This window comes from Anolis sagrei, chromosome 4 (assembly GCF_037176765.1).
Source record: "Anolis sagrei isolate rAnoSag1 chromosome 4, rAnoSag1.mat, whole genome shotgun sequence".
Classification (NCBI taxonomy): Eukaryota; Metazoa; Chordata; class Lepidosauria; order Squamata; family Dactyloidae; genus Anolis; species Anolis sagrei.
The window spans coordinates 238,789,339-238,808,204 of NC_090024.1; the positions used below are offsets into that span (position 1 = coordinate 238,789,339).

The following is an 18,866-nucleotide window of genomic DNA, read 5'->3' on the forward strand; positions in this document are numbered from 1 at the left end:
GTGCGGCTTATATGAGGCCGAGCCCAAAGTAATCAACAGTAAAAGCAATAAGAAAACAATCAATACAACAGTTAAAATAAATCTCATAAACAAAAGTAAACAATAGGCAGTAACAATAACAACAAGCATTTAAAATCTATGGCTGGGCCAAATGTAATAATTTAAAATTAAAAAATAATGCTTGGCATGGACAAGGTAGGATATAACTGGGATAGAATATAAATAAAGTGTATTATTGTTGTGTTGTCGAAGGCTTTCATGGCCAGAATCACGGTTGCTGTACGTTTTTCAGGCTATATGGCCATGTTCCAGAAGCATTCTCTCCTGACGTTTCGCCTGAATTTAAGCAGGCATCCTCAGAAGTTGTGAGGTCTGTTGGAAACTGGGATTTAATCTATCTGTGGAATGTCCAGGGAGAAAGAAAGAACTCTTGTCTGTTGGAGGCAAGTGTGAATGTTGCCATTGGTCACTTTGATTAGCACTGAATAGCTAATTCCACAGATATATAAACCTCACTTGCCTTAGTTTCCAACAGACCTCGCAACCTCTGAGGATGCCTGCTATAGATGTAGGCGAAACGTCAGAAGAGAATGCTTCTGAGACATGGCCTGACAGCCCAGAAAACTCATAGCAAGCCATCACCTATAATATTAGGAATATTCGAAGGTGTTTTATGTTGAACCAGACCCCATGTACACTGCCAAATAATATAATTTGAAACTGCATTATATGACCAGTGTAGACTCATATAATGCACTATAAGCTAGAAAATGCCATGGGGTGCTTGCGTTAGGTGCAGTGAATGTGGTTATGAGGTCTCTGAGGATGCCTGCCATAGAAACAGGTGAAAGTCAGGAGAGAATGCTTCTGGAACATGGCCATATAGCCCGAAAAACTTACAGCAACCCAGTGTATTATTATTATTATTATTATTATTATTATTATTATTATTATTATTGTATTGTCAAAGGCTTTCATGTCTGGAATCACTGGGTTGCTGTAGGTTTTTTCAGGCTATATGGCCATGTTCTAGAGGCATTCTCTCCTGACGTTTCGCCTGCATCTATGGCAAGCATCCTCAGAGATAGTGAGGTCTGTTGGAACTAGGAAAAAGGGTTTACACAGATATATAAACCCTTTTTCCTAGTTCCAACAGACCTCACAACCTCTGAGGAGGCTTGCCATAGATGCAGGCGAAATGTCAGGAGAGAATGCCTCTAGAACATGGCCATATGAAGGCGCAGGTTCGCAGTTTGGGAGTTCTCCTAGATTCATCGCTGAGCCTGGAGCCCCAGGTTTCGGCGGTGGTCAGGGGAGCTTTTGCACAATTAAAACTTGTGCGCCAGCTGCGCCTGTACCTTGGGAAGTCTGACTTGGCCACGGTGGTCCACGCTTTGGTTACATCCCGTTTAGACTACTGCAACGCTCTCTACGTGGGGTTGCCTCTGAAGACTGCCCGGAAGCTACAGCTAGTCCAACGCTCGGCAGCCAGGCTACTAACGGGTGCTGGGTACAGGGGAGCACACCACTCCGCTGTTACACCAGCTCCACTGGCTGCTAATTAGCTTCCGAGCACAATTCAAAGTGCTGGTGTTAACCTATAAAGCCCTAAACGACTCTGGCCCTGTTTACCTCTCCGAACATATTCTCCCCTACGAACCATCAAGATTATTAAGATCGTCTGGAGGGGCCCTGCTCTCGGTCCCAACGCCTTCGCAATCACGTTTGGTGGGGACGAGGGACAGGGCCTTCTCGGTGGTGGCCCCTCGGCTCTGGAACTCTCTCCCGCTGGAGATTAGATCTGCCCCTTCTCTCCTGACTATTAGAAAGCTGGTAAAACCTTGGCTTTGGAATATGGCATTTGATGACTGAGTCAATAACTCTTGATCACACTGACGGATGGTGATGAATTGTGATTTCACTCTGATGACCTGGCCTTGTGTAATTGTATGATTGTATTTTAATGTATTTTAATGTATTTTATGTATTATGAGGCTGTGATGTTTTATACTATTGTCTATGAATCTCCTGTTGTGAACCGGCCTGAGTCACTCTTCGGAGGTCGAGAAGACCAGGTTATAAAAGCTCTAAATAAATAAAAAAATAAGTAATTGTAACGTGGGGACAGCCTGCACATGAAAAGAGATTGCATCGAAACATTAGGAAGGACTTCTACACAGTAACAACCACTTCACAATGGAGAATAAATGACCTTGGAGGACGGTGGACTGTCCTTCTCTGGAAGTCTTTAAGGAAGTGCTTGGCTGGCCACCTCAAGAAGCGTTTCAGACTAAGACGGCCCTTGCAATCACTTCCCACTCTATGTTACTATTGATGTCTATAGCCAACCTGACTCCCAAGCTCCCCCCCCCCTCTCTCTCTCTCACTCACCTTCCGCTTCCTGGGGATGGGGTCCCCAAAGAGGAAGTGGCTCGCTTCGGTCTCCTCGAGGTCGGCCTGGAGAGAGGAGAGGAAGCTGGTGGTGATGTCCGTGGAGAGGGGCGGCGAGGGGGTGGAAGGGGTGGAGAGGTCACTGGGGGGGTCCCAGCTCCACTCGCCGCTGGCGTTGCTGCCGCTGCTGTAGCTGGAGGACATGGCCGGCCCTTCCTTCCAGGCGTCACAGCGGATCTCTGCTGAGAGAGGAAAACATACAAGGCTCAGTCCATTTGCAACTATGAATTTTCAACTCATGTCTTAGAATCATAGAATCAAAGAGTTGGAAGAGACCTCATGGGCCATCCAGTCCAACCCCATTCTGCCAAGAAGCAGGAATATTGCATTCAAATCACCCCTGACAGATGGCCATCCAGCCTCTGTTGAAAAGCTTCCAAAGAAGGAGCCCCCACCACACTCCGGGGCAGAGAGTTCCACTGCTGAACGGCTCTCACAGTCAGGAAGTTCTTCTTGTGTGTTTAATGTACTCTAATCTTTGTTCTGTGTATTCTAATATATGTATTTCATAGAAATACATTTTAATATATGTATTTTACATAAAACTATGTAACAAAATTAGAAAATAATAATAGTAATAATCTTTATTTACACCCGCCACCATCTCCCGAAAGGGTGATGTATTGTACAGAAAAAACAAATCTGTTCCGGGTTTGAAAGTATAATTTCCTGTTTAATTGTACAGTATTTACTTTGAAAGTAGTTGTTCTTCTCCAGAAACTTTGTTGTTGTGGCTGCCACAAATTAGGTTGAGTTGGTTGAGACTCAAGGAGATATTGCTGCTTGCTTTATATTTTGTTATAATGTTGTTTACGGTGTTTTAAATTAATGTTATGCATTCTAATGTGCTACGTTTTTAACTGTTGATTGGGTTTGGCCCCATGTAAGCTGCCCCGAGTCCTTTCAGGGAGATTGAGGCGGGGTATAAAAATAAAGTTGCTATTATTATTATTATTATTATTATTATTATTATTATTGGGTTGTTGTAGGTTTTTTCGGGCTATATGGCCATGTTCTAGAGGCATTCTCTCCTGACATTTCGCCTGCATCTATGGCAAGCATCCTCAGAGGTAGTGAGGTCTGTTGGAACTAGGAAAATTGGGTTTATATATCTGTGGAAAGACCAGGGTGGTACAAAGAACTCTTGTCTGTTGGAGCTAGGTGTAAATGTCTCAACTGACCACCTTGATTAGCATTTGATGGCCTGGCAGTGCCTGGGGCAATCTTTTGTTGGGAGGTGATTAGATGTCCCAGGTTGTTTCCTCTTGTTGTGATTGCAAAAAACAATCCCCCTCGATTGGCATCCCTCTCCTGCCCAAATGGCCACTACGGTGTCAACCAAGTCTCATCAACTGCTATCTAGTTGGTGACAGGTAGGATTCCTTGCTTGGTCACCCTGTTGTGCCCAAATGGCCACTAATTAATCAAGACTTAACAGCCATCGACTAGCTGAAGATAGGTAAGATTTCATGGCAAGGAAAACTACCCATCCGGGCTATAACAAATCTTTGCCGTACCTGTGTTGTTGAGCACAACCGGGCTGGTGGACAAGCTTGTCAGGACCGCGGCCGCCATAACCTCGTCAATCCCCGCCTTCTCTGAGAGTCTCCTGAAAGGCAAGGAGAAAAAAAAGGTCTTGAGACACCTCCAGCATCCACCGACACAGACAACACTCCAGGCTCCAACCATCAGCAAAGCTTTGCCGTCTATTACACTATGTGACGCTATTTTTGTTCCTGGGTTATAAATGTCATTTCTTAATTGGCTCTATCATAAAAAATATGGGAAAATAAGGGAGGGACGCCATCCTGCAGCACATTTTGCTATAGTTTTTCAATGAATGTCTCACAGTGTCTCAACCAACTTCCAAGTCGCCTAGTTTTCTGTGTGCCCAGGGGGGAGTCTCTCATTTGGTATCAGCCACTGATTGAGGTTCTGGGTTTGAGCCTGCCACTTTTGGACTCTCGCTTGCTGGGGTGTTCCAGCGAGTGTCTCTGTAGATCTTAGAAAACTATTTCTTGATTTAAGTCGTTGACATGCTGGCTGATACCCAAGCAGGGGATAAACCAACCAACTTAACATAGTTTGTGCCACAAAAATGAAGTTTCTGGAGTGTAGCGACTTCTTTCAAAGTAAGGACCGCACAATTAAACAGTAAATAACACTTTCAAATGAGTGACAGAAAATCTTTCATATTTTGTTACATAGTATTAAAGGTATTGGTAAGGTATAGCTTCTGAGCCTGGCTGGTTGCTGCCTGGGGGAATCCTTTGTTGGGAGGGGACAGTTCCGCCTTGTCTCCTGTGCTATGCTAATATATAATATAATATAATATATATACATATAATATTTATAATATTATAATGTAATACAGTATACTAATAATAATAATAATAATATGATATTATAATTATATATTTTATATTACATGTAATATTACAATATAATTATATATTACATGTAATATTACAATATAATTATATAGTACAATATAGTGATGTACAGCGCTGATATTGTAATGGTCGAATGTACTGTATGCATATATATAATATAATATAATGTATATACGTATAATATTTATAATATTATAATGTAATACAGTATAATGCTAATACTAATAGTATGATATTATAATTATATATTTTATATTACATGTAACATTACTAATAATATTACAATATAATCATATAGTACAATATAGTGATGTATAGCGCTGATATTGTTCTGTGCTAATGGTATAATGTATTGTATACACACACACACACACACACACACACATATATATATTGTAAGCCGCTCTGAGTGCCCTTCAGGGTGAGAAGGGCAGCACATAAATGTCGCAAATAAATAAATAAGTAAATAAATAGCTGGCCCTGACTGTTTCTTATCTGGAATTTTCCTCTTTTTTGAGTGTTGCTCTTTATTTACTGTCCTGATTTTAGAGATATTGAGTACTGGTTGCCAGATTTTGTTCATTTTCATAATTTCCTCCTTTCTGTTGAAATTGTCAGGAAGCAGCCAGGCTTTGAAGCTGCAAGGCTATTCATTGCTAGTCAAGCGGGTCAATTGCAATATTCACACTTGCCTCTAAGAGACGAGAGTTCTTTCTCCCACCCTGGACATTATTCCATCTACTATATAAATAAAAATGTAATGTTCGTTTGTGGGATTAACATAACCTAAGAAACCACTGGACGGATTGCCACCAAATTTGGACACAAGACACCTACTAACCCAAGAAGTGACCAACACTCAAAAATTTGGGCACAAGACACACATCAGGCCAACGGGTGACTCTCACTCATCAAAACACTGAAAAACACAGCAGAAGGGACTTAAAAAGCCAAAAAAGAAAAAATACATTACAACGCATGCGCAAAAACAACAAATATATACCCAAACACACATATATACACAAATATACACACACACAAACACATATACACAGACTGGGCCACAGCAATGCATGGCAGGGGACGGCTAGTAGATATATAAACATCACTTAGCTTGTTTCCAACAAACCTCACAACCTCTGAGCATGCCTGCCATAGATGTGAGCGAAACATCAGGAGAGAATGCTCCTGTACCATGGCCATACAGCCCGGAAAACTCACAGCAACCTAGAAAGGTAATACTCTATGGATGGACTTTGAAATGCTCATTTTTCAAAACCAGGAGGTTGATTTTCAGCAAGTTCTGGTTTTACATTTATTTATTTTATTTGCCTCCTGGTGGTGCAGCGGATTAAACCGCTTAGCTGTTGAACTTGCTAACCGAAAGGTTGGTGGTTTGAATCCGGAGATTGGGTGAGCTCCCGCTTTTAGCCCCAGCTTCTGCCAACCTAGCAGTTCAAAAACATGCAAGTGTGAGTAGATCAATAGGTACCGCTTCTGCGGGAAGGTAACAGCGCTCCATGCAGTCATGCTGGCCACATAACCTAGGAGGTATCTGTGGACAGCGCCGGCTCTTCGGTTTAGAAATGGAGATCAGCACCAACCCCAAGAGTCAGACACAACTAGATTTAATCTCAAAGGGAAACCTTTACCTTACCAAGGTGGACTTTTCAAAACCAGGTGGATTTTCAGCAAGTTCTGATTTTCCATCTATTTATTTGTTGGGTTTTGGGATGTATTAGAACCCAAGGGTTCCATGACAGAACCCTTTAGGAAATGACTTTATAACCGAGAAACAAAAAATGTGTTAATAATAATAATTATAATACTCTATTTATACCCCGCTCCATCTCCCCCAGGGGGACTCGGGGCGGCTTACATGAGGCCACGCCCATCAATACAGTAAACACAATATTACACAAAAGCATAACACAACATAACACAAGGCATAACAGAACTAGAAAACATCAAATGCAAAACCTAAATAATAAACAAGACAGCAGTATAAAATTGGACAGTAAACACACAGAAATTGCACAGGGCAAAGGCCAGATTTAAGGATAAAAATTAAACATTTTAAAACACTGGGAGATTGGGCAATGGAAATTGTTGGGAAGGGAGATCCAGATTGAGGAAGGAATTAATTGCACAAACCATAAAATAAAGTGCTTCTGCTGTCATTTGTGTGAAATTTGGGAGGGAGTATATTATATTCAATCATTGAAGGCACATTGGAATAACCAGGTTTTCAGACTCCCCCCGAAGATTGCCAGTGTGGGGGCTTGCCTAATGTCTCTGGGGAGTGAATTCCAGAGCCGGGGGGCCACTACAGAGAAGGCCCTTTCTCTTGTCCCCACAAGTAGCACTTGCGATGCAGGCGGGAGCGAGAGAAGAGCCTCTCCGGAAGATCGAAGCGGTCGTGTGGGTTCGTAGACGGAAATGCAGTCACGCAGGTAGGTGGGTCTCAAGCCCTTCAGGGCTTTGAGATCAAAACCTGCACCTTGAATTGGGCCCGGAAGATAAATGGCAGCCAGTGGAGCTCCTTAAACAGGAGGGTTGACCACTCTCTGTAATTCACACCAGTTAATAATCTGGCCCGTTGGACAAGTTGAAATTTCCGGGCCATCTTCAAGGGCAGCCCCACATAGAGGGCATTGCAATAGTCCAATCTAGAGGTAACTAAGGCGTGGACCACCTTAGTGTTATGTTTTGGCCTGACGTGCCGTCCTTGCTTTCCTTCCATCCCCTTGTCGTCAGGCACTGCGCTCTTCACTCTCACAACAAGCCCTGGCTTGAGTCCATGGGATGAGATCCGCGTTTCGGGGCGGGGAGTTTGGGCCCAGGCTTTCAACAATGCCTTTATTCTCTCTTGCAACTCCTCCGCCTCCTGCAAGGTCTCTTAACAGCCCTTTGGAAAGGGCAAGGAGACGCTCTCCAAATCTCCGACCGCAGCCCTTGCGGACAGGGATTGTGCAACCCTGCGGTTAATCTTTTACATTCCAGGGAAATGCGAAGTTCCAGGGGGAAGACTCGTTTTTCAAGACACGGCTCCAGGTAATCTGGTCACCTCGGTTTTATTTACCAACCCATCTCCTCCTCCTCCTCCTACACAACACCCCAAATGTACAACCACATTGTGACTTGGACAGAACTCCCTCCTCCCTTTTTGTTTTGGGTCTCCAAAGAAATAAAATGTGTAAACAAAACAAACCTAGCCCTTCATTGCCAGATCAGATGCAAACAATCCTCTTCCAAGAAGCGATTATTATTACAAGAAGGTTGCTGTGAGTTTCCCAGGCCATGTTCCAGAAGCATTCTCTCCTGACGTTTCACCCACATCTATGGCAGGCATCCTCAGAGGTTATGAGGTCTGATGGAAACTAGGCAAGTGAGGTTTAAATACCTGTAGAGTGTTCCGCGTGAGCTTCCGCTGTCAGCCCTAGCTTCTGCCAACCTAGCAGTTCGAAAACATGCAAATGTGAGTAGATCAATAGGTACTGCTCCGGCGGGAAGGTAACGGCGCTCCATGCAGTCATGCCGGCCACATGACCTTGGAGGTGTCTACGGACAACGCCGGCTCTTCAGCTTAGAAATGGAGATGAGCACCACACCCCAGAGTCAGACATGACTGGACTTAATGTCAGGGGACTACCTTTACCTTTAGAGTGTCCAAGGTGGGAGAAAGAACTCTTGTTTGTGAATGTTGCAATTGGTCAGAGTAATAAGCACTGAATAGCTTTGCAGCTTCAAAGCCTGGCTACTTCCTTCCTGGGGGAATTCCTTGTTTGGAGGTGTTAGTTGGCCCTGATTGTTTCTTGTCTGGAATTCCCGTTTTCTGAGTCTTTATGTACTGTCCTGATATTAGAGTGTTTTAATACTGGGTTGTTGTAGGTTTTTTCGGGCTATATGGCCATGTTCTAGAGGCATTCTCTCCTGACGTTCCGATGGTCACTTGTTGGGCCTGAATGTACACAACACAATGGGAAAGTTTCAATGATCCAGAAAAGTAATTTTGCCAAGGAATGCCAATGCAAGGAACACTCTCCAAGGGGGATGAAATCGCCGATCGACCTGAAAATCAAACTGGCAACAAGGAAGCTTCCTGTTTCTCCCACAAATGTCCAAAAGGCAGGAAATGCCAAGACCCGCTTGCGGTTTCGGCAGCTGCCGCTCTATTTCCTCACCACAGGAACACATTGGCATTGTGCTTTTGCTATCCGGATGGCCACTGTTACCTTTGCAATGCTTGGCAATTTGGAAAGAGGTTAGAGTCAGCCTGGCCCCATCTACACTGCCATATAAACTAGTTCAAAGCAGGTAAAAGGTAAAGGTTGTCCCCTGACATTAAGTCCAGTCGAGTCCGACTCTGGGGGTTGGTGCTCATCTCCGTTTCTAAGCCGAAGAGCCAGTGTTGTTCGTAGACACCTCCAAAGTCATGTGGCCTGCATGACTGCATGGAGCGCCGTTACCTTCCCGCCGGAGCGGTACCTATTGATCTACTCACATTTGCATGTTTTCGAAATACTAAAAAAGTTTATTATATATCTATAACAATTTACAAACAAAAAATAATAACAGAAACTAAAACAAAAAATAAAAATAAGAGAGTTTGATAGAAAAATAAACACATAATATGTTGTTCACAAGTAGTCTTTCTTCCCCTCCTAACATTAGTACTCCCAATAGTATCAGTACTCATAGGCTCTATCACAACATAATATTCCCACCCAATTATTCCTACGAACACAATAAACTTCACCCAATTCAAATCTTTTTGGGGGGGCAAGTTTTTGGAGCGAGTGGTGGCTTCTCAGCTCCAGGGATTATTTTTGTTGTTGTTTTTTCATTCAGTCACTTCCAAGGTTACCTCTTGGACCAGCCCACGCCAGCACTGCTGGTCACAGCAGACCTCTAGTTAAGAGTTCTCAAGGGCCAGGGCTTCCCAGTTCTCTGTGTCTGTTGTTGTTTATTTGTTCAGTCGCTTCCGACTCTTTGTGACCTCATGGACCAGCCCACGGCAGAGCTCCCTGTCAGCCGTGACCACCCCCATCACCTTCAAGGTCAAGCCAGTCACTTCAAGGATGCCATCCATCCATCTTGCCGTTGGCTGGCCCCTCTTCCTTTTTCCTTCCCTTTTCCCCAGCATCATTGTCTTCTCTAAGCTTTCCTGTCTTCTCTGGCCAAAGTACTTCCTTCATCTTTGCCTCTACTATCCTTCCCTCCAAAGAGCAGTCGGGCTTTATTTCCTGGAGGATGGACTGGTTGGATCTTCTCGCAGTCCAAGGCACTCTCAGCACTTTCCTCCAACACCACAGTTCAAAAGCATCTCTCTCAGCCTTCCTTATGGTCCAACTCTCACATCCATAGGTTACTACAGGGAATACCATTGCTTTGACTATGTGGGTCTTCATTGCCAGTGTGCAACCCAACACCAAAAATATGGGTTTCTCTAGTTCTTGTTCCATTATCCTTCCAATGCCAATGCAGATTAAAAAGGGAGCTAGACAGAGGAGGAGGAGAAAGAGAAAAGGAGGAGTTGGTGGGCTGTGTTTAAAAGCAGCCATTGTCTGAAGTTTTGCAACTGAATTATAGAATCCTAGAGTTGGAAGAGACCTGGTGGGCCATCCAGTCCAACACCATTCTGCCAAGAAGCAGGAAAATTGCATTCAAAGCACCCCCAACAGAAGGCCATCCACCCTTTGTTTAAAAGCTTCCAAAGAAGGAGCCTCCACCACACTCCAGGGCAGAGAGTTCCACTGCTGAACGGCTCTCACAGTCTGGAAGTTCTTCCTCATGTTCTGATGGAATCTCCTCTCTTGAAGCCATTCTTCCATTGTGCCCTAATCTCCAGGGAAGCAGAAAACAAGCTTGCTCCCTCCTCCCTATGACTTCCCTTATACATGGCTATCATGTCTCCTTTCTGCCTTCTCTTCTGCAGGCTAAATATGCCCAGCTCTTTAAGCCGCTCCTCATAGGGCTCATTCTCCAGACCCTTGATCATTTTAGTCACCCTCCTCTGGATTTTATTTATCGTGTCAGGAGCAAACCAAACAGTTGTAATGCGTTTTTTAACAAACAAACGAACAAAACATAAAGTTTGCAAGCTTGGTAGTTGATGTCCTTTGACCAGTATCTGGCCACTTGGAGTGCCTCTGGTGTTGCTGCAAGGAGGTCCTCCATTGTGCATGTGGCAGGGCTCAGGTTGCATTGCAGCAGGTGGTCAGTGGTTTGCTCTTCACCACACTCGCATGTCGAGGATTCCACTTTGTAGCCCCTCTTCTGAAGGTTGGAGTCTCTCATTTGCTATCAGCCATTGATTGAGGTTCTAGGTTTGAGCCTGCCACTTTTGGACCCTCGCTTGCTGAGGTGTTCCAGTGAGTGTCTCTGCAGATCTTAGAAAACTAGTTCTTGATTTAAATCATTGACATCAACGACCCTCCTCTGAATACATTCTAGCTTGTCAATATCTCAACTTGTCAATAACTGATTGCGTGTCTACACTGTGCACTGAACGAAGTTTCAAACTGCTTTGACTGCCCACGGCTCAGTGCTATGGGATCCTGGGGTCTGTAGGTTAATGAGGCACCAGCACATCTTGACAGAGAGGATGAGACCTTATAGAACTACACCTCTGACCATTCAATAGCATTGGGTTATGGCAGTTGTGGGTTAAACCCCTGTGCTGGCAGGACTGAAGACTGACAGGTCGCAGGTTCGAATCCGGGGAGAGGCAGATGAGCTCTCTCTATCAGCTCCAGCTCCTCATGAGAGAAGCCTCCCACAAGGACGATAAAAACATCAAATCATCCAGGCATCCCCTGGACAACGTCCTTGCAGACGGCCAATTCTCTCACACCAGAAGCGACTTGCAGTTTTTCAAGTTGCTCCTGACACGACCAAAAACAATGGCAGTTGTGGTGTCAAACTGCATTAATTCTACGTTGCAGATGCACCTTTGAGATCTGCCTTGAGATATTGAAGAAAGTGGTTTTGCTGTGCAGGTAATTACATAGGAAATCCTGCAACTGGTTTAAGCCCAGGAAATATTCTTTAGTGGGACTTTGCTGTCCAGACACCAGAGTTTGCAGCTACTTTCCAACTGCATTAAATGGTCAGTGGAGATCAGCATTGGTCTCGATTCCTACATTTGCAAAGCAGTCCCCGGCTGTTATCAGGCTGCAGACACTGCTCTTTAAACACACACACAAACACTGCATGTAAACAGCCTCACAAGGCTTGCAGCCTATCAGTGCCTTCAGGAGGCAAAGAGAGCCAATGGGAACTCCTTTTGAGACGCTTTGGAGAACCTCCACCCATATCCACACTGCTTCCTTTGGCAGGACAAACAAATACAACGGAGTAAACAAACCCTACTTCCATTTTATCTACTCCAAAGCCCATCCTGGGCCTGGCAAAGATCCAGGCGCTTGAGAGAAAGGAAAAAGGAAATTAGAGACCGAGCTTCCTGTTGCTGTCCTTGTAGCTTCAACAAAAGCAAAGAGCCAAATATGATTAACAGATGTTACCAGGACGATAGGCTTTTGGCAAGCAGATGCCGCTGCAAACATTAGATTGCCAGATGTTGGCTACAGAGGAGCCGCAGAGGAGCCACAGAGAAGATATTGATCAAATCTGCATAAGTTAAACCCGCAAATGTATTATTTTCTTGCATCTAGATCAGGCATGAGCAAACTTGGGCCCTCCAGGTGTTTTGGACTTCAACTCCCACAATTCCTAACAGCCGGTCTAGATGCAACTGATGCAGCATTGGCTTTGGCCCATGTTAACCTTGAGGTCCCTAAATTCCTTTTGCATATACTGTTGAAAAGGCACTGGGAGGTGCATCCCAAACACACAACAACCCTAATCCATTATTATTATTATTATTATTATTATTATTATTATTATTATTATTAGGAACACAACAAGATGAGTCCACGGCAGACAAGATCACTCTGCTGGCTGTTGTATTGGATTATTATTATTATTATTATTATTATTATTATTATTATTATTATTCGAAACACAACAAGATGAGTCCACAGCAGACACTCTGCTGGCTGTTGAATTGGATCACACGTCGGACACTTCCCAAGTGTCTAGGACTGTGTGATGTATCGGCGAATAATGCGTGCAGATCCCAGTAAGGTGGCCTTTTGCACATGGCAGATGGTAACTTTGTCAGTGCCGACTGTGTTTAAGTGCAGGCCAAGGTCTTTAGGCACTGCACCCAGTGTGCCGATCGCCACTGGGACCACCTTTACTGGCTTGTGCCAGAGTCTTTGCAGTTCGATCTTGAAATCCTCATATCATGTTAGCTTTTCCAGTTGTTTTTCTTCAATCCTGCTGTCACCTGGGATTGCAACATCGACAATCCATACTTTGTATTATTATTATTATTATTATTATTATTATTATTGATACGAAAGCACAGTATGTCACAGCAAACAAGATCCATATTATTATTATGGATCTTTCCCTGCATCTAGATCAGGGATAGGCAAACTTGGGCCCTCCAGGTGTTTTGGACTTCAACTCCCACAACAAGATTAGTGCACAGCAAACATAGTGCACAGATACATAACAAGATTAGTGCACAGCAAACAAGATCACTCTGCTGGCCTTTTTTATTTGCTCACACGTCGGACGCTTCCCAAGTGTCTTGGACTGTGATGTATCAGCGAATAATGCGTGCAGATCCAAGTAGAGTGGCCTTTTGCAGCTGACAGGCGGCAATTTTGTCAGCGCCAATTGTGTTTAAGTGCAGGCCAAGGTCTTTAGGCACTGCACCTAGTGTGCCGATCACCATTGGGACCACCTTGACCACCTTGCAGTTCTATCTCTAAATCCTCATGTCGTGTAAGCTTTTCCACTTGCTTCTCTTCAATCCTGCTATCGCCTGACACTGCAACACTGACGATCCATACTTTGTTTTTTTCCACAATCGTGAGGCCAGGAGTCTTGTGCTCCCAAGACTCTATCAGTCTGAATTCGGAAGTCCCAGAGTAGTTTCACATGTTCATTTTCTGTAACTTTTTCAGGCTTGTGATCCCACCAGTTCTTTGTCACAAACAGATGTTATTTGTGGTACAAGTTCCAATGTATCATCTGAACAACAGTGTTGGGCCTTTGTTTGTAGTCCGTCTGCGTGATCTTCTTGCAGCAGCTGAGGATGTGATACATCCTTTCATCTGCTTCCTTGCAGAGTGTACACTTGGAATCTGTTGTCAACTTTTCAATTCTGGCTTTGATGGCATTTATTCTAATAGCTTGTTCTTGGGCTGCCATCTCCTTTTTCAAAGTTCCATTTGTGAGCCACAGCCATGTTTTTTCTTTGTCAATTTGGCTCTCAATTTTTCCCAGGAACTGTCCATGGAGAGCCTTCTTCCGCCAGCTTTCTCTTTTGCTCTGCACTGTGTTTTGACAATATTTGTTCTTTGTGTTTTGCACTTTAGGCAATTTTCTACTATTGACTTCCATCATAGTTGGTTCTCGACTGCCTTTCACATAATCTGCCAGTGCATTTTCTCTTTTTCTACCATTTGTTTCACTTGCAGAAGCCATTATTATTATTATTATTATTATTATTATTATTGTATTGTCGAAGGCTTTCATGGCCGGAATCACTGGGTTCTAGAGGCATTCTCTCCTGACGTTTCGCCTGCATCTATGGCAAGCATCCTCAGAGGTAGTGAGGTCTGTTGGAACTAGGGAAATGTGTTTATATATCTGTGGAATGACCAGAGTGGGACAAAGGACTCTTGTCTGCTGGAGCTAGGTGTGAATGCTTCAACTGACCATCTTCATTAGCATATAATGGCCTGACAGTGACTGGAGCAAACTTTTGTTGAGAGGTGATTAGATGACCTTGTTTGTTTCCTCTCTGTTGTTGTGCTGTTGTAATTTTAGAGTTTTTTTTAATACTGGTAGCAATTTATTTGAGAACACAGAACACTCTCACAACCACCATGTCAGACTACAAAGAGAAGTCACTGAAATACACAAGCATGTGGACAATTTCAACAGAAAGGAAGAAACCATGAAAATGAACAAAGTCTGGCTACCAGTGGGAGCTCACCCTGCTCCCTGGATTCGAACCACCAACCTTTCGGTCAGCAAGTTCAGCGGTTCACCCAGGGTCCCATCTCTAAATATTGCTCCTTAAACTACAAATTCCCTGATTAAAGCGGAATCATAGCACTATAACGTCAAAGCGTGAAACAACTTCTTTTTATCTGGAATGTTGGGAAAGCGCTAGCCTTGCAAAGCATTTGAAACACTGGTATATGACATTATTAAGCAGTGTGTGTGTGTGTGTCTCCGACTGATTATTTAGCCTCTCCCACTCATGATATGCACTTAAGTAAACAACATTTTATTGCGGTCAAGGATCAGCAAATAAAGCATACAGTATGTTGCAATAATACCATAACTATCGGCAATCATCATGATTCATAGGCTCCACAATGTTGTCTACCTATCTAGCAGAGAACAATGTTGTCTATCTAGCATCCATGCAAAAACATACATTTTTTTGCTATCCTCTGGGGATATTTGGCCATATGGGACCCAGGTCTCAATTTACAAAATGTTGAAAAGGCTGCAATATATTTAAATCTGGAATTTATATAGAATCCCAAGATATCAAGAAAGACCCAGGACCAAAAATGATGCATCTACATTGTAGAATTAATACAGTTTGAACTGCCATAGCTCAATGCTATGGGATTGTGCAATTTGTAGTTTAATGACGCATTGGCACACATTAGCAGGGAAGGCTCGTAAAATCTACAACTCCCACAAGTCCATAGCACTGGCAGTTGATTTGGAATCAAGTTGCATTAAATCTGTGGTGCAGCTAATTAGTAACCAGCTGTATTAAATCATTACTAACCGAGAGTTCATGAGTTCAAAGCCAGCCCGGGTCCGAGAGAGCTCCCGACCATTATTAGTCTAGCTTGCTGTTGACCTATGCAGCCCGAAAGACAGTTGCATCTGTCAAGTAGGAAATTTAGGTACCGCTTTAGGCGAGGAGGCTAATTTAACTAATTTACGACACCATAAAACCTTCCAGAAGCATGCAGAAGAATGAGGAAGTACTTGCAGCTAGTTATTAGCATTAAATACTGACTGGGAGGTCATGAGTTCAAAGCCAGCCCAGGTCGGAATGAGCTCCCAACCATTAATAGTCTAGCCTGCTGTTGACCTATGCAGCCCGAAAGACAAGTAGGAAATTTAGGTACCACTTTAGGCGAGGAGGCTAATTTAATTAATTTACGACACCATAAAATCTTCCAGCAGCATGCAGAAGAACGAAGAAGTATTTGCAGCTAGTTAGTAGCATTAAATCACTACAGACCGGGAGGTCATGAGTTCAAAGCCAGCCCAGGTTGAAGTGAGCTCCCAACCATTAATAGTCTAGCTTGCTGTTGACCTATGCAGCCCGAAAGATAGTTGCGTCTGTCAAGTAGGAAATTTAGGTACCACTTTAGGCGGGGAGGCTAATTTAACTAATTCACGACACCATAAAACCTTCCAGCAGCATGCAGAAGAATGAGGAAGTACTCCATCAAGGATTCCGTGTCACAAGTGGACGGTGAAGCAGAAGCTACCCCTGTGGCCGGAATCGAGCATAACCTCATGAAGCCAGAGAAAGCTGGAATGTTAAACTGCCTCTGTGTCTGTCTATATATGTTGTCTGTCTAATGGCATTGAATGTTTGCCATGCATATGTGCATTGTAATCTGCCCTGAGTCCTCTGCGGGGTGAGAAGGGTGGAATATAAATACTGTAAATAAATAAATACACATAGAATCATAAAATTGGAAGAGACCTCGTGGACCATCGAGTCCAACCCCCTGCCATAAAGCAGGAAAATTGCATTCAAAGCATCCCCAACAGACGGCCATCCAGCCTCTGCTTAAAAGCTTCCAAAGAAGGAGCCTCCACCACACTCCGGGGCAGAGAGTTCCACTGCTGAACGGCTCTCATAGTCAGGAAGTTCTTCCCAATGTTCAGGTGGAATCTACTTTCTTGTAGTTTGAAGCCATTGTTTTGTGTCCTAGTCTCTAGGTCAGAAGAAAACAAGCTTGCTCCCTCCTCCCTGTGGCTTCCTCTCACATATTTAAACATGGCTATCATGTCTCCTCTCAGCCTTCTCTTCTTCAGGCTAAACATAAAGCCGCTCCTCATAGGGCTTGTTCTCCAGACCCTTGATCATTTTAGTCGCCCTCCTCTGGACACATTCCAGCTTGTAAATATTTCTCTTCAATTGTGGCGCCCAGAAGTGGACACAATAAAGAAACTGCAGAAGATCTATATGTAATGAACAGGGATTGAACCCAACACCTTCCATATCTAATATCTAATATTGTGTTGAATGGGGGACTGTGGGACTTCGAGTCTCCCAAAAAGTTATTTTTTCCAAGCCCCGGAAGCATCCCAAACATTGCACCTGTTTCCAAGTTGGAACATAGCTTGGAAATCAGCTCTGCTCGTTGAGCAAGATACTCCAAAACAGACTGCTGCCAAAACCTACAAATACAAAAGGGAGATGGACAACGGCTGGGTCTGGACCGGTTCCTTTTCGACCCACATGCGCAAACATGTGAAACAAGAGACCTTTCCCCAAAGACCTGGATATAATTTATTCCCTCCTCCTCCTCCACACAGCTTTTAGAAGGGATATAACACCCCTGTAAAGACGTATCAATGCCACCAATAAAAAGTAAAGTCGTGCGTTAATCCCACCAAATGGGACCACCAAAAATGTACAGAAAGTTCCTAGACTGCTATTAAATTAAACTGCCACCAATATGTTTAGAGACGCTGGTCTTAAAGTCTCTGTTTATCCCTATTTGCGTTGTGAGGTAACTTTGGTAGAGTGGAATGCACCGAACGTAAAATCAATGGAGGAGGCAGGTTTAAAATACAAAGAGAACAAGTTTATTGTTAAACAAAGCGTAATTGTTGCAATATTGAGATGTTGAGCTTGGCATATGCTTGATGGTTACAATATGGCTTGGTTGAGATACATTCAGGCTTTAGTTGTTACAATCTTATAAACTCTTTCTTCAGTGAAGTGCTTTATTATTTCAGTGTTCCCTGTTGTGAATATTCACACTGTTTGTCCTATACCGGAACAAACCACTGATCCCCAGTCTTCCACTACTGGCGATCCTAAAACCCCCTCTGTTAGATTCTTTTTAACTCAAGCAATCTAACGAGGTTTCACCTTCAGCTCCCTTGCTGAAAAAATATTCACAAATACTAAGAACTAACTGAATTTACACTGCTTCACACCACAGAGCCCTAACTGACTCTGCCCTCTTCTCAGGGTCTCTTCCTCCTGACTAAACTACTTTTCCAGAGTCCTATCTGACTCTGCTCCTCCTCTCAGGGTCTCATCTTCCTGACTAAACTACTTTCTCAGAGTCCCTACTTGACTCTGCTACTTTCCCAGAGTCCTATCTGACTCTGCTCCTCCTCTCAGGGTCTCATCCTCCTGACTGAAAATTAACTGTCACTTTCAAACCTTTTTCTCCTTAAGCTCCGCCCACCTCCTCTTCTGCCTTGTCACCATGGCAACCTATCTCTCACAGCTAGGCCACGGCAACCAATGTAAAACATAAATACAGTTTAAACACAGTATAATAAACACTTTATAATAAACATATCTCTACAACCCCAAATCCCCAAGACAACAAGTTGAATGGAGGATTCTACTAATTGGACAAGACAGGAATAACCCTCTGACTTAAAAACACCACATGATGAGTAGGGAAAAACAATATAAGTAAAAGCAGCTAAGTAAAAAGGCACTTTAAAGAAATAGGTAAATCCAATTAGGTAAGAAGATAAGCAGGAACAAATTAGTCCAAGGTAAAGTTCAGTAGAAAGTCCAAAAACAAAGTCCATACTTCTCTAACAAAATCCAAAGAACAGGAAACGTTGATCCAAGGCATGAGTATGTAATCACAAGGGACAAAAAGCCAAACCAAGAAACAAAAAATCCTTGTTGAG

General features: G+C 43.4%; 1 protein-coding gene across 1 annotated transcript in view; it reads right to left on the reverse strand.

The window, feature by feature from the left end:
- Positions 1-18,866, reverse strand: part of SLC2A4RG (SLC2A4 regulator) — a 59,021-nt gene that overhangs the window by 20,079 nt on the left and 20,076 nt on the right. The window contains exons 3-4 of the mRNA XM_060771897.2: positions 3,969-4,060; positions 2,392-2,630 (exon numbers count right to left, since the gene is read on the reverse strand). Coding sequence (XP_060627880.2) covers positions 2,392-2,630; positions 3,969-4,060 — 331 coding nt within the window. The remainder of the gene's footprint in view (positions 1-2,391; positions 2,631-3,968; positions 4,061-18,866) is intronic.